The 27,923-nt window shown below is 48.2% G+C and overlaps 2 protein-coding genes across 10 annotated transcripts in view; one reads left to right on the top strand and one right to left on the bottom strand.

Moving 5' to 3' along the window:
- Positions 1 to 13,861, bottom strand: part of LOC117397707 (histone acetyltransferase KAT6A) — a 47,157-nt gene extending 33,296 nt beyond the window's left edge. For 5 of the 8 annotated variants that reach the window (XR_009323745.1, XR_009323744.1, XR_009323746.1 and 2 more), the window contains exons 1-2: positions 4,115 to 4,667; positions 1,187 to 2,344 (exon numbers count right to left, since the gene is read on the bottom strand). Coding sequence is in view for 4 of the 8 variants with exons in the window: in XM_033996497.3 (XP_033852388.3) it covers positions 1,187 to 1,762 (576 nt within the window). In the remaining 4 variants the exon portion in view is untranslated. Of the gene's footprint in view, positions 1 to 1,186; positions 2,345 to 2,854; positions 2,912 to 4,114; positions 4,669 to 13,595 lie in introns of those variants that run through there. The other 3 variants (XM_059020032.1, XM_059020031.1, XM_059020033.1) reach the window with 3 other exon arrangements.
- Positions 13,862 to 18,677: 4,816 nt separating this feature from the next.
- On the top strand, positions 18,678 to 27,547 carry LOC117397681 (AP-3 complex subunit mu-2). 2 transcript variants are annotated; one of them, XM_033996457.3, is made up of 9 exons: positions 18,678 to 18,831; positions 19,944 to 20,307; positions 21,161 to 21,332; positions 21,990 to 22,127; positions 22,318 to 22,403; positions 23,044 to 23,177; positions 24,184 to 24,391; positions 24,775 to 24,919; positions 25,803 to 27,547. In XM_033996457.3, exons 2-9 carry the CDS (start codon positions 20,035 to 20,037, stop codon positions 25,901 to 25,903), a joined length of 1,257 nt encoding a protein of 418 aa, XP_033852348.2. In that variant the 5' UTR covers positions 18,678 to 18,831; positions 19,944 to 20,034; the 3' UTR covers positions 25,904 to 27,547. The 2 variants fall into 2 exon arrangements, with proteins under 2 accessions (XP_033852348.2, XP_033852349.2); XM_033996458.3 differs by lacking the exon at positions 18,678 to 18,831 and adding an exon at positions 18,844 to 19,103.
- Positions 27,548 to 27,923: the final 376 nt, after the last annotated feature.

Below are 27,923 nucleotides of genomic sequence, written 5' to 3'. Positions count from 1 at the left end.
GTGAGGGTCTGGAACCAACTCCCCAGTAATGTTGTTGAAGCTGACACCCTGGGATCCTTCAAGAAGCTGCTTGATGAGATTCTGGGATCAATAAGTTACTAACAACCAAACGAGCAAGATGGGCTGAATGGCTTCTTCTCGTTTGTAACCTTTGTGTTCTTAAGATACACCTGAGCTTGTTACCTATAGCTTGTAGTAAAACCTGGAATGGGTGAATCTGCTATGCAATGGGAGTCTTATTTCCATCCCTGCATCCCCCTCCAATATTAAAATCTTAGCAAACATTTCTAAAGCTCTTCGTGTCTTTACTGCATTCTGTTTCATACTGAATTCCTGCCAGAACTGTTTTAGAGTCCATCTGATCTATTTTACAGCTGTTCACAGAGCGAATCCCAGCTTGACATTTCAAGGGTTCTCTACAAACCATCATCATTCATAACTCTATAAATGAATTATATGATATTCAGAATGGTAAAATAAAACTTAACCCAAAAAACAGACATCAACAGAAAGCATCGTGGTGAATGAACGCCCCCCTCGTCCCCCACTCCAGCTCCTCCTCCACCGCCTGCACACAGAGTGCCTGCACCTGCACGGCTGGGACTGAATCGAGAGCAGCCCCGGGTACACCATTCAAACCGGATTAAAAAGACACTACATTCAACAACAGAGGCCAGATTACACTGCCACTGCTGCAGCCACCAAACTGACTTCCAACACCGAATCCGGACAGAAATAAAACAAAGAAATAAAAATCTCTGACCCTGAATCCTAGCCAGCACGTCACAATCGTGTTCTTGGATGTTAAAAGGGTGCTAGATGAATGGAGATGGGAACCAGTGCAGCACAAACTGATTACTGGGATTGAGCGCTCCACAGAGTCAGGTGCGGGTCACTGGTGTGGACTGGGCTGACGTGAAACGAGTGAAGAACCAGCTGCCTGGGCTTGCGATGATCGCTGCTTTTCTTCAGACCGTGGAGGACAGCGAGCCACACAAACCCAAGCAGCTGCTTCTTCACTCGTTTCACTCTGAACGGTAAATCAGCCCGATCCACCTGGACGACCCTGGCCTGCGGAGAGCTCCAGTCCCAGTAACCGGTTCGTCCAAACCCAGGACGCCTCTGCAGGAGCGCCGCTCGCCTGGGCCCTCAATCGAAGCAGCGAAGCTCCTGCGCCTCGACCTACCTTGTCCTTCTCGTGCTGCAGCAGCCGGACGGGGGGCAGGCAGGCCAGGGACTGCGCCCGGCCGCACAGCCGGTACAGCGGCCCCTCCTTGACCAGGCGGCCGTGCCCGACGGCGCGCTTGGCGGCCAGGCGCAGCTGCTGGTGGAACGCGAGGGCCCCCCCTCCCAGCCAGGCCGCCCCGTCCTCCTGCGCCTTGAGGAAGCGCTCGATGCTCTTCAGGGAGGAGCCCCCCGGCTCGCCCAGCCCCTCCAAGGCGCTCTTCAGCAGCTTGTTCCAGTCCGGGGCCTGCTTGTGCTCGGCCGGCCGGGCCGGGTTCCCCCGGGGCTTGGGGATGGCCAGCCGGCCGGGGTTATCGGGGTCCTTGTAAGAGTTGAGGCCCTTGTTGGACACTTTCAGGACGGTGCCGTCCTGGACGCTGAGCTCCAGCTGCTGCAGGGCGGTGCGGCGGTCCAGGCCGTGGGACATGGACACCGCATTGCAGATGCGCTCCTCCGAGGGACGCTGCTTCTGCTTCTTCACCTTCTTGATCGCCTCCAGGATCCACTCAGTGTACAGCGGGTTCGCTAGCTTTACCATGGCTGAACCGCGGTCGCAGAATAATCCATTCAGAGAGAGAGAGACAGAGAGACAGAGATCCCCCCCCAGCCAGCCAGCCAGCCAGCCGCCCCGGTTATCCTTTATCCTGGTGCTGGCCGGTGAGTTCCACGCAACGTGAAGACAAGCAGCCCGGTGGGAAGCAGTTCACCATAGCACAGGCGTTACAAACAGCCCCCAGGGGACCACTTCCACCCACCCCCCGGACGCTTTGACAAGGGTGCGAACTACCGCCTCTCCTCTCCTTGGGGTTCCCAGCAGGAAATGCCACAATAATCCAATGTGTGCAGGAATCCCCAGAACAAACTCTGTAAAGCAGGGGTAGCGGTAGCAGCAGCTGTAGTGTTCCTCTCAACAAATGTGTTTGTTTCAAGTACTGTAATAATAAAATAATAATAATAATAATAATTCCACAACCGCGTCGAAACAAAAAAAAGAACACGATTGGTTTTCAATCCGATCGATCTCTCTCCAGTTTCCAGCAAAAATCAAAATCTTCTCATCAAAGGGACCATTTCACCTTCCTGCTTCCCACACATCAACAGCATACCGAGGTGACAAGACCTGGAGGGGGAAAAGAAAGAAAGAAAGGAAGGTTAAAGCTGTTTGAGGTCAAACCAGACGACAGAAATGACAACTACAGGCAAATCACCTGATAGAAAACTAAAGGCATGGTCCCAAAACGCTTCAGGCAAAAACACACAATCACAACATTACTAATAAGAATGGCAAAGTGAATCCTTCTTTTAGGGCTACAGTTGCCTCTTCTCTCCAATAGGTGCATCTTACTGACCACTGTCTTATTTTTATTTTTTTCTCTCCATTATACCTTCCCCTGCATGGTGAAAGCCAGCTTTAGCCTGACTCAATAATAAAAATAATAAATCACACCTGTACATTTAACAGCAATAGCACACGATACATTCCCAGGATTATTTAACACATCACCTCATGTGAATTACTTGTCAAACTGGTTCTTAATCCCTAGTAATTGCCTAGGTGCGTTACCTAATTAGGCATATAAATAAATACAACTCACACACACAGCTGAAAACATCACAAACACACACTCACCCCCACCCATGTGGGTCTGGACAAGAAGAGGCAGAAAAGGATTTGCCTGGAGCTAAACTGAAAGTAAAAAATGATTAAATAAACACATAAATAAAATTAATCTCTGACGATCACAGTAGAAATGATGCTAGATACTAACGTGTAGGTCTACCGTGGTTTTGTTTACAGCGTAGATAAGAGGACTCCGTTCATAGTGTAGACACGTTTATTTCTCGCAACTCCAATTACATACCGATCAAATGCTCCGTTTCGTTCTTGCAAGTTATTTTTAAGACTGTAACTTTGCCACAGGGAATATATATTTTTTTTACTGATATTACGCAAGCAAGTTGCATCACAGCAGTGCGCTTCAAAAACGTTGTTTTGAAAAGCTGAAAGCAAAGTAATATCACTTTTTTTTAAAAGAAAAACTGTCTAAAAACCTGTCGCAGCCACAGACGGATCTAGAAAAACACAATTACTGTATTTATTTGTCAGACAGTGAGAGTCAAGTTACGTTAAAACAAAAAAAAACACGCACGTCTGTCAACATCCCGTGCGACCAGCTGCTCGCCAACATTCCAAAACCGTTAATTTTTATTTTTTAAATCTGGGACACAGTTCGAAAACGTCTCGTGCTGACGCTGCAAGATTCCAACGACGTTGTATTCGGTGCAACACAAAATGACTCCCAGCCAATCAAAACATTTAGCGGCGTGCGAAGCCGGGGTCCCCCCGCTCGCCAGTCACCTGTTTACAACTGTGTTTTATATCACAAAACGACCAGGACTACTATCACATATTCCTTTCTCTGAAAGTCTGAACACCCAGTGCGCATACCGAGCCCCACAGACAATTAATTGATTCACACAGACCCCCCGCATGGGTTGAAACTCACACACAAAAACATTCCTACTGCCTAACTTTCTTTTACCGGACATCAGAACCCAAACCCGGGGGGACATTCTACTGCTAACCCGAGGCTGTGCGGCCTAACACGTTCGTGCTCCTATTTCAACTAAACAGAAAAGCACTCGGGTCTCCAGAAGCGAGCAGAGAGAGACGAACAAACCGGCCGCCGAGAGCGAACGTTTCCACCCCCCCACGGGACCGCCTCGCTTCGTTCCTCGGAGCGGAGGGACGGGGAGGACAGGTAGGCCACGGCTTCCCCCTCCGCCCCTTTCTCTCCCTCGGTTTCCACAACACGGACGGGGGGTACGCGGGGTAAAACCAACCGGCACCGACAAGAGATACTCGGCTAAAAGCCGTCACGAAACTCACCGGGGTTGCTGGTCGCGCCGGCAGACAGAACGAATCCCCGTTTAGTCGGACGAGAAACGGCAGCGCCTCCGCGATTGTAGACGAAAACCCAAACCGCCACAGCACCCGCCATCTTGGAGACAAACAGGGAGCTTCGGACGAGGGGGAGGGGGAGAGCGAGGCTAGGGAGCGTCTCCATTGTGCAAACCCGCATCGGCGGCGGAGGAGGGCAAAACGAAACGGGCAAGGGAGCGCGTCACTTTACACAGACAGAATACCGGGGAATGGTGGAACGAGAAAGGGGTGCTGGGGGGGGGGGGGCATCTACATTTTCACACACGCATACATTTTAAAAAAAAAAGCGCCTTGAGGAGTTCGGGGAGCGTCTGCATCATTTGTATAGAAAAAATACAGGTGATTTGCGTTTCTACTTAAAATGCACAGATAGCGAACACTTTAAACCACGCAAGTATGTGACACCTCCAATTTGGCACCAAAACACGACATGCAAAACGTTTCTCTGTGTGCAGTGCAGGGCGGGTGGAGAAGGAGGATACAGCTGGAGAGTTTCAGATTGCATTTAATGAAGAGGGGGGTTGACAAAGTCAGGGACCGTCTCAATTTATACAACTCGGCGAAGAGGTGAAAAATTGGCCAAGGGACGGTTTACTAATAGCATGTCGAGCTCTGGCCAAAATGTTTTGCATCACCCTGTAGAATTAACTAATTCATAAAGTCGAATGAAAGCTGCTGAATAATGTTACGTTAACATATTGAATCACCTACCGCTTTGGATTTTTATTGATATATTTAACAAAAAAAACGTTATTTTTCTTTTTTTTTTTATATAGCAAGTGCTGCATATTCTGTGAGGTGCAAAAAAAATAAAAATAAAATATGGTTTTAAAAAAAAATCTGATAAAAAGTGAAAAAAAAATGTTAGAAACCAACAACGGGCCATAGGAACCGGTCCTGGGTTTCCAAAACTATTATAATATCTCAATTCAAAACAGTGTTGAAATCATGTGGAAACAGGCGTTAAAACCGCCAGACCCCCCCAGTTAAATAAACTGTCCCCCCCGCTATCGCTGCATGAACTACCGCTAATAGCACACCTGCAGACTCCGGCCATGCATATTCAATGCATAAGGCGCGGGTTGCTCAAATTCGTGGCATCTTACCGGCTTAGTTAAATATTCCTAAATCAGGTACGGTTTGAAACCCAGGGCTGGGTGCAAGGCTAGTGTGAGTTTCTAACTTCAGACTTGAAAGTGAAAGTAAACGTGTAAACAGAAAAAACATTGACTCTGCACACAGTGGCATGCGAGATATACACAGCTGTGGTCAAAGCTTCGCATCGACTTATAGAAGGAACGAATTCTGCTTCGTCAAGTCGAATGAAAGCCGCTGAGTAATGTGACGTTATCATACTGAATTACACACCGCTTTGTGGTTTTACATAACGTAAAAAAAACTGACAAATTGAAAAAAAATGTGACATTTCGAAATCTAACATTAAATAGTTTTTGATTTACATGATGTTAAATAAAATATATAAATTACGCCCATATTATTATTATTATTATTATTATTATTATTATTATTATTATTATTATTATTATTATTATTATTTTGTTTTTAATTACTTTCAATCCTAAAATTCTAGGTGATGCTAAACTTTTGGCCACAGCTCTATGTACTGTACTGCACCCAATAGAAAAAACTCAAATTCTTGAGACCAGCCGGACTTGAACCCAGGTCTCCGGAGATGGAAAGCACAAAACACAGGCAAGAGATTGCTCCTGCTGCGCCACCCAGCCTCTCAAAACACGCTGTGATTGTGCAAGATAGAGTTTGTAATAATAGGGAGCACGCTGCACTCCTGGTATCGAACCCCTTTTTCTTTAACCACCAGACCACCAAACCCCCACTAAACAGATGCAATTAAAAAAAAGATCCTTGCCCTACTAACAGACTGACAAGCATTCACTCAATGGGCCTCCTACCCATCACATGCCCGTGCTGCCAGGCGCCAGCTCGAGGGCACAGCTGCGTGGATCTCAGGTGTTTGCTCAGAGGAATCAAGTGGCCTGTTAAGCACACAGCTAATAGATTTCAGCAGGTGAAGCTCAGAGGAATACCCTTGTTTCACTGCACAGCCTTTGTTGTGCAAGATCCCAACAGCACAACAAACGCATGCAAACCCCCTCCAGCAGGAGCAGCAAGCACTGTTAATGACAGACCCAGCACTCTCAGGCACTTTCGATAGGGTAGCCCCAGCTCACTCAGCTCAGGTCTAGGCTCATCACATCGCACACTGCTCACAAGCATGCAGGGGAGACTGGAGACATCCATTTCCTTGCTTGGTGTTTGTTTTTTTAATTACTTTCTGAGGCTTTATTTCAAAATACAAACTCTACCGAATTGAAATCACATTGAATTTCTGGATACCCAATCAGTTTCCATCCACAGCGGCAACCAGGCGGTGACCCACAGCACAGGAAGTGGATACTCCGCTATAAAAACTTCCTGTTAAAAAATAATAATAATAATTTAAAAAAAACAGGCCCTTTGTGCCAAGTATGCACCTGTTCGTTTCCCCTCAAAAACCACATGATAAAATATAAACAATCGCGACACATACTACTGTTTAAAAAGTTTCAGGGTTTTTAAAGCAATAGAAGTTTATTTTAGAAAAAAAAAAACACACACACACACTAAAGCCTGAATGAGATCACAGCAGATCCAAGCAGTCCTGACCAGTCTGGCTCCCAGCCTCCTATCCTCTCTCAGCCTCCTATCCTCTCTCAGCCAGCCTCCTATCCTCTCCCAGCCAGCCTCCTATCCTCTCCCAGCCAGCCTCCTATCCTCTCCCAGCCTCCTATCCTCTCCCAGCCTCCTATCCTCTCCCAGCCTCCTATCCTCTCCCAGCCAGACTCCTATCCTCTCCCAGCCAGCCTCCTATCCTCTCCCAGCCAGCCTCCTATCCTCTCTCAGCCTCCTATCCTCTCTCAGCCAGCCTCCTATCCTCTCCCAGCCTCCTATCCTCTCTCAGCCTCCTATCCTCTCCCAGCCTCCTATCCTCTCCCAGCCAGACTCCTATCCTCTCTCAGCCTCCTATCCTCTCCCAGCCTCCTATCCTCTCCCAGCCTCCTATCCTCCTATCCTCCCCCTCTCCGTGTCCCCGGAGCTGGAGCCGCTGGGAGACTGGAATTTTCCAGGGCTGTCCCAACTGAGGGACCGCCTCCCAGGAACAAAAACACAGGAAGCAACAAAAAAACAGCTGGGAGGCGACAGGCAGCCGGGAGGAGGCTGGAGTTAAGACTAGACAGGAAGAGAGAAAGAAAGAAAGAAAGAAAGGAGAGATCCTGCAGTGTTCCTGCTCAGCTCCTGACTGCGTCTATCTGTGAGCGTGTGTGTGTGTGTTAGTGTTAGTGTGTGTGTCAGTGTGTACGTCTGTCTGTGTGTGTGTGTCTGTGTGTGTGTTAGTGTATGTGTGTGTGTGTTAGTGTTAGTGTGTACGTCTGTCTGTCTGTCTGTGTGTGTTAGTGTCTGCGTTTGTGTTAGTGTATGTGTGTGTGTGTTAGTGTGTGTGTCTGTCTGTCTGTCTGTCTGTCTGTGTGTGTGTCTGTCTGTTTGTCTGTGTGTGTGTGTGTGCATCTGTGTGTGTTTGTTAGTGTCTGTGTGTGTGTTTGTTAGTGTCTGTCTGTCTGTCGGTGTGTGTGTTAGTGTATGTCTGTGTGTGTTAGTGTATGTGTGTGTTAGTGTATGTGTGTGTTAGTGTATGTGTGTGTGTGTTAGTGTATGTGTGTGTTAGTGTCTGTGTGTGTTAGTGTATGTGTGTGTTAGTGTATGTGTGTGTGTTAGTGTATGTGTGTGTGTTAGTGTCAGTGTGTGTGTGTTAGTGTCTGTGTGTGTGTTAGTGTATGTGTGTGTGTTAGTGTCTGTGTGTGTTAGTGTCAGTGTGTGTGTGTGTTAGTGTCTGTGTGTGTGTTAGTGTATGTGTGTGTATTAGTGTCTGTGTGTGTTAGTGTCAGTGTGTGTGTGTTAGTGTCAGTGTGTGTGTGTTAGTGTCTGTGCAAAGATAGTAACCCACAGCAAGTAAGAAACAAAGTCATTATTACTTTTTGCAATTCAAGAGCAGCCCCAATCTAACCCTTCAGTGGGGTTCTGTAGTGATTTCTGTGCAGCGCTAATCTAACCCTTCAGTGGGGTTCTGTAGTGATTTCTGTGCAGTGCTAATCTAACCCTTCAGTGGGGTTCTGTAGTGATTTCTGTGCAGTGCTAATCTAACCCTTCAGAGGGGTTCTGTAGTGATTTCTGTGCAGTGCTAATCTAACCCTTCAGTGGGGTTCTGTAGTGATTTCTGTGCAGTGCTAATCTAACCCTTCAGAGGGGTTCTGTAGTGATTTCTGTGCAGTGCTAATCTAACCCTTCAGTGGGGTTCTGTAGTGATTTCTGTGCAGTGCTAATCTAACCCTTCAGTGGGGTTCTGTAGTGATTTCTGTGCAGCGCTAATCTAACCCTTCAGTGGGGTTCTGTAGTGATTTCTGTGCAGTGCTAATCTAACACTTCAGTGGGGTTCTGTAGTGATTTCTGTGCAGCGCTAATCTAACCCTTCAGTGGGGTTCTGTAGTGATTTCTGTGCAGTGCTAATCTAACCCTTCAGTGGGGTTCTGTAGTGATTTCTGTGCAGCGCTAATCTAACCCTTCAGTGGTGTTCTGTAGTGATTTCTGTGCAGCCCCAATCTAACCCTTCAGTGGGGTTCTGTAGTGATTTCTGTGCAGCCCCAATCTAACCCTTCAGTGGGGTTCTGTAGTGATTTCTGTGCAGCGCTAATCTAACCCTTCAGTGGGGTTCTGTAGTGATTTCTGTGCAGTGCTAATCTAACCCTTCAGTGGGGTTCTGTAGTGATTTCTGTGCAGCGCTAATCTAACCCTTCAGTGGGGTTCTGTAGTGATTTCTGTGCAGCGCTAATCTAACCCTTCAGAGGGGTTCTGTAGTGATTTCTGTGCAGTGCTAATCTAACCCTTCAGTGGGGTTCTGTAGTGATTTCTGTGCAGTGCTAATCTAACCCTTCAGTGGGGTTCTGTAGTGATTTCTGTGCAGCGCTAATCTAACCCTTCAGTGGGGTTCTGTAGTGATTTCTGTGCAGTGCTAATCTAACCCTTCAGTGGGGTTCTGTAGTGATTTCTGTGCAGTGCTAATCTAACCCTTCAGAGGGGTTCTGTAGTGATTTCTGTGCAGTGCTAATCTAACCCTTCAGTGGGGTTCTGTAGTGATTTCTGTGCAGCCCCAATCTAACCCTTCAGTGGGGTTCTGTAGTGATTTCTGTGCAGCCCCAATCTAACCCTTCAGTGGGGTTCTGTAGTGATTTCTGTGCAGCCCCAATCTAACCCTTCAGTGGGGTTCTGTAGTGATTTCTGTGCAGCGCTAATCTAACCCTTCAGTGGGGTTCTGTAGTGATTTCTGTGCAGTGCTAATCTAACCCTTCAGTGGGGTTCTGTAGTGATTTCTGTGCAGCCCCAATCTAACCCTTCAGTGGGGTTCTGTAGTGATTTCTGTGCAGCCCCAATCTAACCCTTCAGTGGGGTTCTGTAGTGATTTCTGTGCAGCGCTAATCTAACCCTTCAGTGGGGTTCTGTAGTGATTTCTGTGCAGTGCTAATCTAACCCTTCAGTGGGGTTCTGTAGTGATTTCTGTGCAGCGCTAATCTAACCCTTCAGTGGGGTTCTGTAGTGATTTCTGTGCAGCGCTAATCTAACCCTTCAGTGGGGTTCTGTAGTGATTTCTGTGCAGCGCTAATCTAACCCTTCAGAGGGGTTCTGTAGTGATTTCTGTGCAGCGCTAATCTAACCCTTCAGAGGGGTTCTGTAGTGATTTCTGTGCAGTGCTAATCTAACCCTTCAGTGGGGTTCTGTAGTGATTTCTGTGCAGTGCTAATCTAACCCTTCAGTGGGGTTCTGTAGTGATTTCTGTGCAGCGCTAATCTAACCCTTCAGTGGGGTTCTGTAGTGATTTCTGTGCAGTGCTAATCTAACCCTTCAGTGGGGTTCTGTAGTGATTTCTGTGCAGTGCTAATCTAACCCTTCAGAGGGGTTCTGTAGTGATTTCTGTGCAGTGCTAATCTAACCCTTCAGTGGGGTTCTGTAGTGATTTCTGTGCAGCCCCAATCTAACCCTTCAGTGGGGTTCTGTAGTGATTTCTGTGCAGCCCCAATCTAACCCTTCAGTGGGGTTCTGTAGTGATTTCTGTGCAGCCCCAATCTAACCCTTCAGTGGGGTTCTGTAGTGATTTCTGTGCAGCGCTAATCTAACCCTTCAGTGGGGTTCTGTAGTGATTTCTGTGCAGTGCTAATCTAACCCTTCAGTGGGGTTCTGTAGTGATTTCTGTGCAGCCCCAATCTAACCCTTCAGTGGGGTTCTGTAGTGATTTCTGTGCAGCCCCAATCTAACCCTTCAGTGGGGTTCTGTAGTGATTTCTGTGCAGCGCTAATCTAACCCTTCAGTGGGGTTCTGTAGTGATTTCTGTGCAGTGCTAATCTAACCCTTCAGTGGGGTTCTGTAGTGATTTCTGTGCAGCGCTAATCTAACCCTTCAGTGGGGTTCTGTAGTGATTTCTGTGCAGCGCTAATCTAACCCTTCAGTGGGGTTCTGTAGTGATTTCTGTGCAGCGCTAATCTAACCCTTCAGAGGGGTTCTGTAGTGATTTCTGTGCAGCGCTAATCTAACCCTTCAGTGGGGTTCTGTAGTGATTTCTGTGCAGCGCTAATCTAACCCTTCAGTGGGGTTCTGTAGTGATTTCTGTGCAGTGCTAATCTAACCCTTCAGTGGGGTTCTGTAGTGATTTCTGTGCAGTGCTAATCTAACCCTTCAGTGGGGTTCTGTAGTGATTTCTGTGCAGTGCTAATCTAACCCTTCAGTGGGGTTCTGTAGTGATTTCTGTGCAGTGCTAATCTAACCCTTCAGTGGGGTTCTGTAGTGATTTCTGTGCAGCGCTAATCTAACCCTTCAGTGGGGTTCTGTAGTGATTTCTGTGCAGTGCTAATCTAACCCTTCAGTGGGGTTCTGTAGTGATTTCTGTGCAGCGCTAATCTAACCCTTCAGTGGGGTTCTGTAGTGATTTCTGTGCAGCGCTAATCTAACCCTTCAGTGGGGTTCTGTAGTGATTTCTGTGCAGCGCTAATCTAACCCTTCAGTGGGGTTCTGTAGTGATTTCTGTGCAGCGCTAATCTAACCCTTCAGTGGGGTTCTGTAGTGATTTCTGTGCAGTGCTAATCTAACCCTTCAGAGGGGTTCTGTAGTGATTTCTGTGCAGCCCCAATCTAACCCTTCAGTGGGGTTCTGTAGTGATTTCTGTGCAGCCCCAATCTAACCCTTCAGTGGGGTTCTGTAGTGATTTCTGTGCAGTGCTAATCTAACCCTTCAGAGGGGTTCTGTAGTGATTTCTGTGCAGTGCTAATCTAACCCTTCAGTGGGGTTCTGTAGTGATTTCTGTGCAGCGCTAATCTAACCCTTCAGTGGGGTTCTGTAGTGATTTCTGTGCAGTGCTAATCTAACCCTTCAGTGGGGTTCTGTAGTGATTTCTGTGCAGCCCCAATCTAACCCTTCAGTGGGGTTCTGTAGTGATTTCTGTGCAGTGCTAATCTAACCCTTCAGTGGGGTTCTGTAGTGATTTCTGTGCAGTGCTAATCTAACCCTTCAGTGGGGTTCTGTAGTGATTTCTGTGCAGTGCTAATCTAACCCTTCAGTGGGGTTCTGTAGTGATTTCTGTGCAGTGCTAATCTAACCCTTCAGTGGGGTTCTGTAGTGATTTCTGTGCAGCCCCAATCTAACCCTTCAGTGGGGTTCTGTAGTGATTTCTGTGCAGTGCTAATCTAACCCTTCAGTGGGGTTCTGTAGTGATTTCTGTGCAGTGCTAATCTAACCCTTCAGTGGGGTTCTGTAGTGATTTCTGTGCAGTGCTAATCTAACCCTTCAGTGGGGTTCTGTAGTGATTTCTGTGCAGTGCTAATCTAACCCTTCAGTGGGGTTCTGTAGTGATTTCTGTGCAGTGCTAATCTAACCCTTCAGTGGGGTTCTGTAGTGATTTCTGTGCAGTGCTAATCTAACCCTTCAGTGGGGTTCTGTAGTGATTTCTGTGCAGTGCTAATCTAACCCTTCAGTGGGGTTCTGTAGTGATTTCTGTGCAGCGCTAATCTAACGAGATGGAAAGTCTTTCTCTAATCACCACCCGGTTGCAATCAAAAGAAAAAAACCCAAATAACGCACACACGATTTCGTGCGCAGACGAACCTTACTGTCTTTGCACGCTGCGGACCAGAAGCAGGGCAGTCTGTCTTAGACCAGTAAGTCACAGGGGGGCGCTTGTTTTTCTGTGCGGGTGACTGCCGCGCCGTGCACAGCAACCTAGCGATGCTCATGATGACAACAAGCACGCTGAGGCCGAACAGGCAAAACGAAGAGCGCTTTGTTTATCCCATTACCTGGCAAACGGACTCGCGTTACGATTAGTGAACGAGCAGTGGGGCCCACCTGCCGCGCCAGCATCGCTGATTTAAAAGGGTAAACGGTGGCTACGGAAGTTCAATGCAACACACAGAAACACACACACACACACACACACACACACACACACAGAAACAAAAATACGGGCATTTGGTGAGTTTACGGTTTTTTAATTTCTCCCGAGATAACTTAGTGGAGGGTCCCCCCAAAAGAAGCGTGTCAACGCGTCTCGAATTTAACCTCGAATATTATTTACAATATCATTTATAATAATTATGAAACTATTTGGGGGGGGGGCACAACAAACACATCACATCAGCAAAACTAACACCAAAAACCAACATACAAAAACAACACCAATTATAAAAACGACCCACATTACAGTATTTAATTAGCATTACAAACACAAACGTGATGTTTTTATTTATGCGAGATGGGGAGGGGGGAATCTAACAAAGAAGAAACAAGAAGAAAGTACGAGAAAGACACCCCTCCCGCTGCCTTTTCAACCGCCGCCGTTGCCCCTTTAAGATCCAGAAACGTGCTGAATTTCATGTGTCTTAAAAACAAAAAGAAAAGCTGGCGCCTTTGCCAGATATGAAACACCAGACGAGAACGGGTTAAACACGCCGCGTACCAGGACGCTACAACAACACAAATACACCAACTGCGCGGCTGAAAGCATCTTAAAAGCTGGGAACGTGTATCTGATCTGCCCGACCCGCTCATCCGAACCTATCCGAACCACACTGCGCTCAGTGTGACCAATTGAAAAATGGCGCTCCCAGCACTGAATAATAACAACAACAACAATAATAATAATAATAATAATAATAATAATAATAATAATAATAATAATAATGATAATAATAATGATAATAATAATAATAATAATAATAATAATAATAATAATAATAATAATAATATATTAAAGAAAAACGTGAACACAATGGTTATTATTATTATTATTTTAATATAATGTAAGCCTTCCTACCTTCTGTTCTTTATTAATTCCCGTTCCCAGCGTATCTGTACTTCCATCCATTGCGTTACAGCAGAACTCAGTTCCAAGGGCATGTCTATCATCCGAGGCTGTGCAAAAACACACACGCGATTTCACTGCACGGTTCCTAAACACAGCCCGAGGATGTTGTTTGAAGGAAAAGCGCCCCCTGTCTTATTCAGGAGGGGGGGGGCTCGCTTGCTCCCGCGTTGACCCCACACTCAGCTTGATATACACACGCTAAGCCGATTCCCTCTCTCTCTCCCTCCCTCTCTCTCTCCCTCCCTCTCTCTATCTCTCCCTAACTCGGGGAGCGCCTCTTGCTGAGCGCCTGGGCGCAGTTCACTCGCAGGCACAACAGACACAGACGCACTGCAAGAAAAAACTAAAAACACTTTTATATCACTAGCTACTAAACTGTGACCCTTTCCTATATTCCTGTAGACGCGTAAATCCAGTATGGAGAGGCTTCACGATTTCGGTCGGCAAACCCCGTTTTGCGGGGCGGACCTTTTGATATTTTTTTTTGAGGTGGTGTGTTTCCTTTCTCGTTTCCAGTCCCCGTGTTGTTATTGTTGGACACGCACACGCACACGCACACGCACACACACACGCACCAGTAGCGCCCGGCCTCACACTGTGCAGTAATAGTCGCGGGATTAATTGCGGATAAGACCGCCTTTGCCACTGGCGGACCGCGTTAATTCTGCGTACCAGCTGCTTCGTGTGTTTTTTTTTTTTACACAAACAGACAGATGGTCTCTAACTAGCCCTCGCAACAGCTTGCGAGAGGAAGGAGGGGGAGAGGGAGGATAAGAGAGAGAGAGAGAGATGAGGAGGAGAGGGAGGAGGAGAGTGTAAATCCTGCTCTGTACTGTACAGTTTAAAGTGGGTCATTTATAGCAAACACTACAGAAGTCTATCCTGCTTGCAGAGGGGGACAGATCCAGATTTATTGCCCGGTAACTTGCTTGGTATTTAACATGAAGATCTACGTTTTATTGTATTCTTGTTATTGTATTACTTATCGTACTGTACATTAAAGCGCATCTCATCTGAATAATAATAATAATAATAATAATAATAATAATAATAATAATAATAATAATAATAATAATAATAATAACACAACTGTTGTAAAAAAATGTGTAATGGGTGACACAACTATTGCAAATGAATTATCGTGGTTTTATTTATTTATTTATTTATTTATTTATTTATTTGATTAATTATTTCCAAATGCTCTTGGAGGGCATTCTGACTGTATGTAGAGGTCGAGATGACGTCACAGAAGGGGACACGTCACAGCTAGTAAAACACGCCGCGCGTCACATCAGGAGGCGCGTGGATTTATTAACAGCTACCTCTGTGTCAAACCAGTTCATTAAAAACGACACCGAAATCAGATTCCTGAACCAGCTGCAGAACAGCAACCAGCGACACCGGCAAACTGGTACAAAAACACAACGCATGTCACTTTAAATACCTCATATATATTTGTCATATTATTTTTTTTTTCATATTCTCCCTCCTTGTCTCTGTGCTTTACGGTGTTTCCATTGGTTTCACTGCTCTTTGATAGACTGCTGTTCGCAGGCTTGAGGCACGGAGACTGAACTGCTCCCTCCCTCCCTCCCTCACCCCCTAAGTGAAAGGGTGCTCCCTCCAGTCCAGGGCAGGCTTGAGGCACGGAGACTGAACTGCTCCCTCCCTCCCTCCCTCACCCCCCTAAGAGAAAGGGTGCTCCCTCCAGTCCAGGGCAGGCTTGAGGCACGGAGACTGAACTGCTCCCTCCCTCCCTCCCTCACCCCCCTAAGTGAAAGGGTGCTCCCTCCAGTCCAGGGCAGGCTTGAGGCACGGAGACTGAACAGCTCCCTCACTCACACGACAGTGATTTTTAAATGACCTGGGAGTGCACACGTGTGGCTTAATCAATTCTATTGCATTGAGTCCTGGCCGCTGTCTGCTTAGTGCAGGGAGGAGTCCTTCATAGAGATCTGAAATATAATCAAAAGCGTTGTGCGCTACAGTTCAGATCTGTTTAGTTTAAGATTTTAAAAAGGCGTTTTTAATTAGGCATTGAAAGCGGTTCTTTCCTGGGAGACCAGCGTCTGTGTTTTGCATCTCGCTCTCCGACTCTGCGGGACTCTATGCCATGATTAACAAACGTTTTTTTTTTTCTTTTTTGTTATAACTCATGTTTGAGAGCTTCGGAACATCCTCCACAGCGACTACACTGGGATCTCTGGAGGAGTGGAAACTCCAGCCCTCTCTCTCCCCATCCAGCCCCCTCCTCTCAGCCCTCTCCTCTCAGCCCCCCAGCCCTCTCCTCTCAGCCCCCCAGCCCTCTTGTCTCAGCCCCCTCCTCTCAGCCCCCAGCCCTCTCTCTCCCCACCTAGCCCAGAGCAGAGTGATCACTGGATCCGGCTTCACTCACTCCCCCGGGAAGTTGCCACGGTGACAGGAGGCCATGCATCTTGGGGGGGCCCTGGCTCAATCAAAGGACCCCATTGTTCAGCTGCTCGGCTTCCATGTGCCTGCCCAGCAGCGGCAACCCCAAAGAACTGCACCCTGACGAACTGCAAGTAACACACACACACACACACACACACACACACACACACACACACACACACACTGAAACACATGCGCACACACACACACACACACACACACACACTGAAACACATGCGCACACACACACACACTGAACACACTCTCACACACTGAACACACACACACACGCACACACATACGCACGCACGCACACACACACACTGACACACACACACTGACGCACACACACACACACACACACACACTGACACATACATACTGACACACAGACTCACACACAGACACACACTGTCTCAATCTCTCTCTCTCTCTCTCTCTCTCTCTCTCTCTCTCTCTCACTCTGCAGGCGGTCTCCCTGCTCCTCAGTGTTCAGTTTCACAGTCAGTTCAGTCTGGGGGTCCCGTGAATGACTTTGTCCGGGACGGTGATTGAATAACAAGAGGACTGGGAGTCTGCAGCTGTGAGGGGCTCAGAGAGCACTCAGACTCCAGCAATACTGTACATCCAATAATACACAGCGCAGCTCAATCCAGGAGCCGGGCACAGCGGAGCAGATACCCCCCACACCGACCCCCCACAGCTGAGCAGATACCCCCCACACCGACCCCCACAGCTGAACAGATACCCCCCACACCGACCCCCCACAGCTGAGCAGATACCCCCCACACCGACCCCCCACAGCTGAACAGATACCCCCCACACCGACCCCCCACAGCTGAACAGATACCCCCCCACCCCCCACAGCTGAACAGATACCCCCCACACCGACCCCCCACAGCTGAACAGATACCCCCCACACCGACCCCCCACAGCTGAACAGATACCCCCCACACCGACCCCCCACAGCTGAACAGATACCCCCCACACCGACCCCCCACAGCTGAACAGATACCCCCCACACCGACCCCCACAGCTGAACAGATACCCCCCACACCGACCCCCCACAGCTGAGCAGATACCCCCCACACCGACCCCCCACAGCTGAGCAGATACCCCCCACACCGACCCCCCACAGCTGAGCAGATACCCCCCACACCGACCCCCCACAGCTGAACAGATACCCCCCACACCGACCCCCACAGCTGAGCAGATACCCCCCACACCGACCCCCCACAGCTGAACAGATACCCCCCACACCGACCCCCCACAGCTGAGCAGATACCCCCCACACCGACCCCCCACAGCTGAACAGATACCCCCCACCCCCCACAGCTGAGCAGATACCCCCCACACCGACCCCCCACAGCTGAGCAGATACCCCCCCACACCGACCCCCCACAGCTGAACAGATACCCCCCACACCGACCCCCCACAGCTGAGCAGATACCCCCCACACCGACCCCCCCACAGCTGAACAGATACCCCCCACACCGACCCCCCACAGCTGAACAGATACCCCCCACACCGACCCCCCACAGCTGAGCAGATACCCCCCACACCGACCCCCCACAGCTGAACAGATACCCCCCACACCGACCCCCACAGCTGAGCAGATCCGTCAAACAACACACACTGAGAGCCTTAACCGCTGTGCAAAACCAGCCGGGCTGCTCTGCATTCGTGGGTACAGCGCTTTTAACCTCACCTCACCAACTGGGGTCAGAATCCTTTGTGCAGACAGGATTACAGTGGGACCCGATGCATTCCCAGCTCAGGAGTATCCCCAGATTCCCCTCCCCGCCACAATCACAGCAGCACTGTATTATTCTCATGCTTTTACTGCGGGGAACTTTTATTAAAGGGGGTCCCTATACAGGAAGATTTAATAAAACTGTATTTGTAGATTCATTCTAGTGTCAATTTCCGTATTATTAAAGCTACATCATTTTTTTTTAAAAAAGTATTTTACACTGATATTAAACAGCTATTATATTTTCAGTGTATTGCAGCTCATTCGCTGACAGTAGACGCGATTAGACACGCTGCTGCATTCTGCAAACACGTATCAGCTCCAGCCTGCCACCTTGTGGATATTAAAGGAGATGCACAAGCAGCCACGAGTACGGTCTCACAGATGCATTTTCAGAGAATGCGTGTTGTTTTTTTTTTTTTTTTTTCCTTTATATTGAATGTGGTTCAATAATAAAATACTATTACAGGCTATTAAACCGCATTGGACATTGACAACGATGATGTCATATCCCATAGTGCTGATGAAAGAGATGTCTCTGCCGTGGTAATCAAAGTACCATAGCCATAATACATCTCTAGAGAGGATACTGTTTATTAGAAAAAAAACATCTCTTATTCGGGTTTGAGATGACTTAAGCATATTTAATTTTCAAATAAAATATTTTTTTATTGAGCGAACATCATTTATTTGCCAACCTAAATTAATAAAAGACGTCACAGAAGAATATCGAGACGTCATCGGAGGCGGGCTCAACCGAGAAAGCTTTGAGAGTGACAGGAGCGCTACAGGCGATTGTCCAATGATCTACGAGAGAACGCCGGCACAATCGCAGCCGTTTTTAACCAATGGACGCTGAGCAGAGGGCGGCTCGCTGTCCAATCCGAGCCCTCCGAATTGATGCAGCTGACAGTCGGAAGGGATGAATCAAGAAAGCATCGAAATAGGAAGCAGTCTGAACAAATGAACAACACCACGACTGAACGAGACTCCCATTAAACCAGCTCCAGAGACAAGGAGGTAAGCGTCAGCAAGCGACGTGCGTTTATTACAATGGTATTTGCGCATTGCATTTGGAAAACGTAGTGCGTATCACGTGATCACTACGGAAAGAAAGAAAGGATTTTGTTTTTTTCATTTTGCACGACTCAATTATGTCACAAGACTGACGTTCTGTGCTCGCTTCGACTCGCCGAGCAGCAGGCCATCGGCAAATACTATGAGAAGTCAGGAGGATTCAATTGCATTAGCACTCGCATTTCCATTCTGTCACCCGATCCCGCTTTGCAGAGGTAACGCGTAACTGCCTGTATTATTAATATCAGTTATTACAAAACAACGGAGGTTTGGCAATCGTGTAGCGTCAGCATTGGAGTTCAGGGTTGCAATGTTCGGGGGGAATGCACGTGATGCATCTCGGACTCATGCACACTGGACTGTGTGTGTGTGTGTTTGTGTGTGTGTGTGTGTGCGTGCGTGTGTGTGTGTGTGGGGGGGGGGTCTGTCTAATTTAAAAAGCTTGAATCATATTGTAGTGTATTTATGTAGGGATAATTACGATGTGTATTATTATCGTTATTACTAGCAGTCCTAGTCCTGGTGCTGCACACGATCGCAATGTAACGGGCAGCAGTGTGGAGTAGTGGTTCGGGCTCTGGACTCTTGACCGGAGGGTCGTGGGTTCAATCCCAGGTGGGGGACACTGCTGTTGTACCCTTGAGCAAGGTACTTTACCTAGATTGCTCCAGTAAAAACCCAACTGTATTAATGGGTAATTGTATGTAAAAATAATGTGATATCTGTATAATGTGAAATAATTTATAATGTGATATCTTGTAACAATTGTAAGTCGCCTTGGATAAGGGCGTCTGCTAAGAAATAAATAATAATAATAATAATAATAATAATAATAACCGGCGCTGCGCATTCATACCCCTTCCCCGGCGTGCAGTGTGGAGGCTGCCTGACCAGAGCTCCTGTTTTTGAGGGCTGGAGTGCAGAGTGGAAACCTGACACGCTGCGGAGCCGCACCTGCTGTTGCAGAGAAACCCGAGAGTGAATAAATACTCCATCAGACTCTGTCGTATTCAGGCTGTTCAGTTTTTAAAATACCTGATTCCTGTTTCCATTAGTTCCAGCTGCAGCCTCAGCCCTGTCTGTCCGAGCGACCCTGCCTGAGATCCACCCAGACGCACACACAGACAGACAGACTCCCGGCTCGCGATGATTCACAGCCTGTTCCTGGTGAACTCGTCGGGGGATATCTTCCTGGAGAAGCACTGGAAGAGCGTGGTGAGCCGCTCCGTGTGCGATTACTTCTTCGAGGCGCAGGAGCGCGCGTCCGAGCCTGAGAACGTGGCCCCGGTCATCCCCACGCCGCACCACTACCTCATCAGCGTGTACCGCCACAAGATCTTCTTCGTGGCCGTGATCCAGAGCGAGGTGCCGCCCCTCTTCGTCATCGAGTTCCTGCACAGGGTCGTGGACACCTTCCAGGTGAGAGTCAGCGCCGCCCCTGGCGACCGCGGGGAAGGGTTCAAACTGCGGGTAATCAGAGCTGTCTGCAGTTTGAACACCCCTTCATAGCAAAACCATGTCAGCTCCTAAGAGGATCTAGTCCTCTCTCTGCATGAGTGCATCCTGTGATATCAGCCCTTGAAAAAATGCTTCATGTCTGAACATAATTTAAAAACGTCTGTTTCTTTCTTTTGCTCTCAGTCCTGTAGCTTCAGGGCCCCCTTTGATCTCTCCCTGACAGCATGTGGCTGCACTCTCCCTGTCTGTCTGTCTATCACTGGTCTCATGACTGTTTTTAATGTAATGGTTTAATTGAGAGAGAGAGAGAGAGAGAGAGAGAGAGAGAGAGAGAGAGAGAGAGAGAAGCGCTTTGAGATCCTTGTGATGAAAGCTGCTTTAGAAATGTGAGATTATATTGCAAATCCTAACACATTCAGGATGCAAATACCAGCTTATGCTGAAGAGAGGTCCCCTGGTGCAGCTCTGGGCATGACTGGTGTGCTTAAGGAGGGGCTTCCAGATTCAGAGATTGCAGAGGCTTGTTCATGTAAAGCAAGTGAAATCACAGCAGGCTGCTCATTTAATGGCACAAAGGTTGCAATACAAGGGGTGTGACTTACCCAGAGCAAAGTGCTGTGGATTTCTGTGTATTACTAGAGCGCTCTGCAGTGTTGAGAGTGGAGTTCTCTTTCCTATACTGCTAGAGCGCTCTGCAGTGTTGAGAGTGGAGCTCTCTTTCCTATACTGCTAGAGCGCTCTGCAGTGTTGAGAGGAGAACTCTCTTTCCTATACTGCTAGAGCAGTACTGGTCTCTCTCGTCTCCTCTCTGCAGGATTATTTTGGCGTGTGCTCCGAGGCTGCTGTCAAGGACAATGTGGTGGTCGTGTACGAGCTGCTGGAGGAGATGCTCGATAACGGGTTCCCTCTCGCCACTGAGTCCAACATCCTGAAGGAGCTGATCAAACCCCCGACCATCCTGAGGACTGTTGTCAACACCATCACTGGTGAGGGAGGGGCAGGGGGAGGAGCAAGGGGAGGGACAGACATGTGTGTTGGGTTATAAACAAGTGTTTAATAGGAAATTGAAGACATACCTGCACATAAGTTAATCAGCTGTACATTTGAATGCAGGTTGTGTTGTGTTATTGGGCTGGGTTGGGTTGGGTTGTATTGGGCTGGGTTCGGTTGGGTTGTATTGGGCTGGGTTGGGTTGTATTGGGCTGGGTTGGGTTGTATTGGGCTGGGTTGGGTTGAGCTGGGTTGAGTTGGGTTGTATTGGGCTGGGCTGGGTTGGGTTGGGTTGTATTGGGTTGGGTTGAGTTGTATTGGGGTGGGTTGGGTTGAGTTGTATTGGGGTGGGCTGAGTTGTATTGGGTTGGGTTTTGTTGGGTTGAGTTGTATTGAGTTGGGTTGTATTGGGCTTGGCTGGGTTGGTTTGGGTTGTATTGGGCTGGGCTAGGCTGGGTTGGGTTGTATTGGGCTGGGCTGGTTCAGGTTCTTCTTGACCCAGGTGTTTCCAGGCCCCTCTGTTCCTGGCAGCACCACTGTAGGTGACCACAGGCCAGCTCTCTGTGGTTGATATCCTCAAGTCTGCACTGTGGGTCTGGGTTGGGTTGGGTGCAGGTTCTTGTTTATTCTGCGTCTCCCTCCTCTCTCTCCAGGCAGCACCAATGTGGGTGAGCAGCTCCCCACAGGCCAGCTCTCCGTGGTGCCGTGGCGACGCACGGGAGTGAAGTACACCAACAACGAGGCGTACTTCGACGTGGTCGAGGAGATCGACGCCATCATCGACAAGTCAGGTACCTCCTTGAAGGGTAGATCGTTGATCTGGTCTAAGCTGTCGGCTGTTTGGAGGGTAGATCGGTGAGCTGGTCTAAGCTGTCGGCTGTTTGGAGGGTAGATCGTTGATCTGGTCTAAGCTGTCGGCTGTTTCCTTGAACATGCTTTTATAAAAGATTCAGCCTCTTTTCCATTTCCTGCCCCCCGCAGGCTCGACTGTGACGGCTGAGATCCAAGGTGTGGTGGATGCCTCTGTGAAGCTCACTGGCATGCCAGACCTCACCCTCTCCTTCGTGGTAAGCCCGGTGGGACTTGCAGAGAGTAGGGGTGAACTTCATCAACTGCTGCTGCAGAGTCACTTCCAATAGGAGCTCGTTTGTTTTCCGTCTCATCCGAAGGCCGGAGCACAAGGAGGTTCAGTGACTTGCTCAGGGTCACACACAGGGAGTCGGTGGCTGGGATTTGAACCTCATGGTATCAGAACCCCTTTCTTTAACCACTGGAGCACCGAGCCTGCGTCTGCCTGCCCGAGTTTCAGAAAGTATTAAAAAGTAAACAGGAGGCTGCTGTTAAAGTTAAAGGAATGACATTCCCTGGATTAGTCCACTGGGTTCAATCGGACAGCAAAGCAGGGGTGGGAATAAGACTCCCGTTACATAGCAGTCTGAACCAGTCCTGGTTTCATTAGGAGTTTATCAACCAGACACACCTGAGCTTGTTAGGTAGACACACTGGGGCTGATCAAGCTGCTGGTAAAACCTGGAATGGGTGACACTGCTGTGCAATAGGAGTCTGATTCCCATCCCTGCACACTATCAACCCCCCTCCCCTAGACCCGACACCAGCTGTTTCAAGCCCCCCCAGACACTGCAGCTGTTTCAAGCCCCCCCCGACACTGCAGCTGTTTCATGCCCCCCCTCCTCTTGTCTGTTTCAGAACCCCCGCTTGCTGGATGATGTCAGTTTCCACCCCTGCGTTCGCTTCAAGCGCTGGGAGGCGGAACGCATCCTCTCCTTCATCCCTCCCGACGGGAACTTCCGGCTCCTGTCCTACCACGTCAGCTCCCAGAAGTGAGTCTTCCAGACATTCTCTGGGAATTTTTTAACCCAGGGCTGTCAAACTCCAGTCCTCAAGGGCCGCAATTAAGATCTCAATTAGCTTAATTGATGTAATTATTTGTTCAATTGGACATGTTTAATTTTTTCAAGGTCTACAGTTTGTTGATTTAATAAATGCACTTGATTCAAGGTCCACAGTTATCTCAGTACAGCAGAAGCACGTTGCATCTTCTACTGTTAGCTCTTGAAAGAATGCATAATGAACAATGCAGTTGAACAAAGTGTTTTAAATTTCTAGTTTTCATTTGCCTGCACATTTACTTGTTTAACACTCTCCTCTCACCTCCTCTTCTCTCTCCTGCCCCCCTTTCCCCTCTCCACCTCTCTCCCCCTCTCCTCCTCTCTCCTTTCACCTCTCCCCTTCTCTCTCCTCACCTCTCCTTCTCTCTCCCTCTCTCCTGTCCCCCTCTCACTCCCCCTCTCTCCTCTCCTCTCCCCTTCTCTCTCTCCCTCTCCTCTCACCTTTCCCCCTCTCTCCCCTTCTCTCTCCCTCTCTCCTGTCCCCCTCTCACTCCCCCTCTCTCCTCACCTCTCCCCTTCTCTCTCTCTCACTCTCCTCTCCCCTTCTCTCTCTCCCTCTCCTCTCACCTTTCCCCCTCTCATTCCTCCTCTTCCTGCTCTCCCTCTCCTCTCACCTCTTCCCCTCTCTTTTTCTCTGCTCTCTCTCCACCTCTCTCCCCCTCTCCTCCTCTCTCCTTTCACCTCTCCCCTTCTCTCTCCCCCTCTCCTCACCTCCCCTTCTCTCTCCCTCTCTCCTGTCCCCCTCTCACTCCCCCTCTCTCCTCACCTCTCCCCTTCTCTCTCTCTCCCTCTCCTTTCACCTTTCCCCCTCTCATTCCTCCTCTCTTCCTCCTCTCCCTCCCCTCTCCTCTCACCTCTTCCCCTCTCACTCCCCCTCTCTTTTTCTCTGCTCTCTCTCCCCATCTCTCCACCTCTCCTCCTCCCCCCCTCTCCCCAGCCTGGTAGCGATCCCGGTCTATGTGAAGCACAGCATCAGTTTCCGCGAGGGCAGCTCTCTGGGGCATTTCGAGATCACAATCGGTCCCAAGCAGACGATGGGCAAGGCGGTGGAGGGGGTGCTGGTCACCAGTCAGATGCCCAAAGCCGTGCTCAACATGAACCTGACCTGCACCCAGGGGGCCTACACCTTCGACCCGGTCACCAAGGTGAGCGCAGCGGGAGCCTTCGCGTCCGCGCTGCTTTCCCGTGCGCGCGTTCACACAGCGTTCACAGGCTGCGCTCGCTCTTCCGCCTGTCCCAGGGCTCTCCTGACGTTATTCTTTCAGTCTGCGTTGGTTTCCAGGGCACAGAACACCTTTTTATACCTAGAATTAAACTAGAGTTTCACTTGCTTGTCGTGTTTTAATAGACTGGTTGTAAATCTGTTCTTAATCCCTGAAGACTAAATTTAAAACCTGACATTCTAGGTGATACAAAACTTTGGGCAGAGCTGTATATGATTAAGAGATTGAAGTTCTGGACTGTGCATGGTGTAGTTCAGCTTGGGGGGGCTCTGAGTTTAATATCTGTGCTCCGTGACCCCCCTCAGATGCTGTCCTGGGACGTGGGGAAGATTAACCCCCAGAAGCTCCCCAGTCTGAAGGGGTCGATGAGCCTGCAGACTGGAGCCTCGAAACCTGACGAGAACCCCACGATCAACATCCAGTGCAAGATCCAGCAGCTCGCCCTCTCGGGTAAGAGAGCGGGGGCCCCGGGGGGCCACGGGGGGGGGGGGGGGGGGGCAGACCTGGGGGCAATTCCAGTGACCGCAGGACTGTGTGCTCAAATTACAATCACAATGCTGCTTTGTTCAATTCCAGTTCCAGTTACGCTGCAGGAATTTACAATTGTACTAAAAAGTAACAAACGACACCCCCCCCCCCCCCCCACACACATTATTATGTTTACTCTGTTTACTCTTACAATTCTTGAGTTTTTATTTTATTTTATTATGACTCGATCCTAAAGTTCTAGGTGTTTGCCCGCAGCTGTAGAGTCAGTGTTAGTGTTGGTGTTGGTGTTGGTGCTGATGTTTGTGATGACGATGATGATGACGATGGTGACGATGGTGATGACAATGACGATGGTTATGATGATGATTACGACGATGATGATGATGGTGACGACGATGATGACGATGATGATGGTGATGATGATGGTGATGATGGTGATGACGATGATGATGATGGTGGTGATGATGATGATGATGGTGATGATGGTGATGACGATGATGATGATGACGATGATGATGATGATGACGGTGATGATGATGATGGTGATGACGATGATGATGATGATGATGATGACGGTGATGATGATGATGGTGATGACGATGATGATGATGGTGGTGATGATGACGATGATGACGATGATGATGATGATGGTGATGACGATGATGATGGTGATGGTGATGATGACGATGATGGTGATGATGATGATGGTGATGATGATGATGATGATGACGGTGATGATGATGATGGTGATGATGATGATGATGATGACGGTGATGATGATGATGGTGGTGACGATGATGATGATGGAGTATCGCTGACCATCTTCTTGCTCTGTGCTCTGCAGGGTTGAAGGTGAACCGGCTGGACATGTACGGAGAGAAGTACAAGCCCTTCAAAGGGATCAAGTACATGACCAAGGCAGGGAAGTTCCAGGTCCGAACATAGGGCAGCAGCGCTGGCCTGGTCCTGGTCCTGGTCCTGGTCCGGTGTGAGTGACAGAGTGGAAGAGAAGAGAGATCCTGACTCTCTCTCTCTCTCTCTCAGGACTGCTGTCCATCTCAGCGCTGAGCGGTTAGGTTCTGTGCTCGGGTTTTATGTCCACGTTTCTGGGAAGCGGGTTGTGTTGACTGCTGATTTCAGCCCCCCCCCCCCCCCCCATTCTAAATGTAAAGTTTAGTTTGCTCTGTTATTTGTTTCCTGAATTATTCTTTTTTTTTTGGTGTAATATTTTATATTTTAATTATATATATAAACTTTTTTTTTTTTGCATGAACACAAAAGGTTTGAATGATTAAAAAAGAATGTATTTAAGGACGTTTTGGACACATTATTTTTAATCATTTAACCCTTTGTACACTGCAGTTATACCTCGTTTGATATTGTGTGTGTGTGTGTGTGTGTCTGTGTCAGTGTCTGTGTGTGTCTGTGTCAGTGTCTGTGTGTGTCTGTGTCAGTATATATATATATATAATGAATTATACTCGCGTAGCAGGGAGGCAGTTCTCCGGTCTTTGATCATCCGTACTAATGCACGGAGCGCCCCTGTAGTCACATGACGAATCACGTGTTGTTTTACGCACAGCGCTTCTGGTGCTGAAACGGCTCTGAGATTTAGCTGAGCAGCAGACTGAGTCCTATAGTTCTGTAATGTGTCAGAGCTGTACTGAATTGTATTCTTTGAGGGTGTTCAAAGTTTGGTACATGATACGTTCAATTACAGTATTTCATAACCTTAACTGTAGGTGTTAAAGTTTTACTGAATTGCACTAATTTAATGATTTTGTGTGCTTAATGTGATCGAATAGGTTACTAGTAACAGTCCCAATTAGTTTGGATAATTGACACTCTACTGTCTGTGTGTGTGTGTGTGTGTGTGTGTGTGTGTGTGTGTGTGTGTGTGTGTGTGTGTGTGTGTATGTATCTATAATGTAATGTATGTGTGTGTGTGCAATTTATGAGTTTGTAAAATGAAGGACTGCTCCACCTGCTGGCTATGTTTAACATTACATTCCAAACAAACACTTTGAATTACAAGGTACGAGGTAGGAGACGAGAGAGAGATCCAGAGACGGGGTGACTTGAAGTCTTGAACTCGGGGGAGCGATGCAGCTCCGCACATGAACAGTCCAGCACTGCAAACGCAGCCCAGCACCGCGCGCTGTGTGTGTCTCTTCGATAGAAGGGTTATAATCGCAGACCTCGCTTTTTTTTTTGGTTTCCTCTTGCTGTTAAACGGGTGTGATTCAGCTCGTATGTGTGTGGGAGCCCTGCTCTGGGAGCGCTGTGTTTAATGGCTGTACAGTTTAGTTCGTACAACGTATTGTAAAGTCTCGCCTTGGTCTGTATTGCACCTGCTTCCCGTCACAACAAGAGAGGCGTCAGTTGTGCAGGGGAATTACTTGAATGCACGTTTGTTTGTTTGTTTGTTTGTTTGTTTGTTTGTTTGTTTGTTTGTTTGTTTGTTTGTATTCTAAGAATGCACACCGCGTGTAGTTTCGCCCCGCAGCGCCCCGCACTGATACCCCGCTCCCGGGCTGCAGGCTCCTCTGTAACCGCCTGTCTAGTAATAAACCTCTTCCTGTGACTCCACTCGGGTCTCCGGCTCTTCCTTTGCTCTTTTCATTTTTTTCTTTTTTTTTTTTTTTTTTAGTTCAGGTCACTAATAATAATACAAAAACACAACCCATACTCCCAGCCAACAAAAATCAATGAAAAAAAAAACACGAAACTGCCTGACTGCTTCGATATGAAACTGGGAAAGAAAGATTCCTTTTTATGTGTTTAAAATCGAATTATTTGGATAATGACATCACTGTTATTATTATTATTATTTATTTCTTAGCAGACGCCCTTATCCAGGGCGACTTACAATTGTTACAAGATATCCCATTATTTTTTACATACAATTACCCATTTATACAGTTGGGTTTTTACTGGAGCAATCTAGGTAAAGTACCTTGCTCAA

This window comes from Acipenser ruthenus, unplaced genomic scaffold, assembly GCF_902713425.1.
Source record: "Acipenser ruthenus unplaced genomic scaffold, fAciRut3.2 maternal haplotype, whole genome shotgun sequence".
NCBI lineage: Eukaryota > Metazoa > Chordata > Actinopteri > Acipenseriformes > Acipenseridae > Acipenser > Acipenser ruthenus.
The sequence above is the reverse complement of the archived record's forward strand: the minus strand, read 5'-3'. Positions and strand labels throughout refer to the sequence as shown.

Bases quoted from the DNA above. Each gene is read 5' to 3' on its own strand.
- LOC117397681 (XM_033996457.3), top strand. From the start codon at position 20,035: ATGATTCACAGCCTGTTCCTGGTGAACTCGTCGGGGGATATCTTCCTG. The intron at 20,308-21,160 runs GTGAGAGTCAGC...TCCTCTCTGCAG, and splicing joins GGGTCGTGGACACCTTCCAG to GATTATTTTGGCGTGTGCTC. The intron at 24,392-24,774 runs GTGAGCGCAGCG...GACCCCCCTCAG, and splicing joins CCTTCGACCCGGTCACCAAG to ATGCTGTCCTGGGACGTGGG.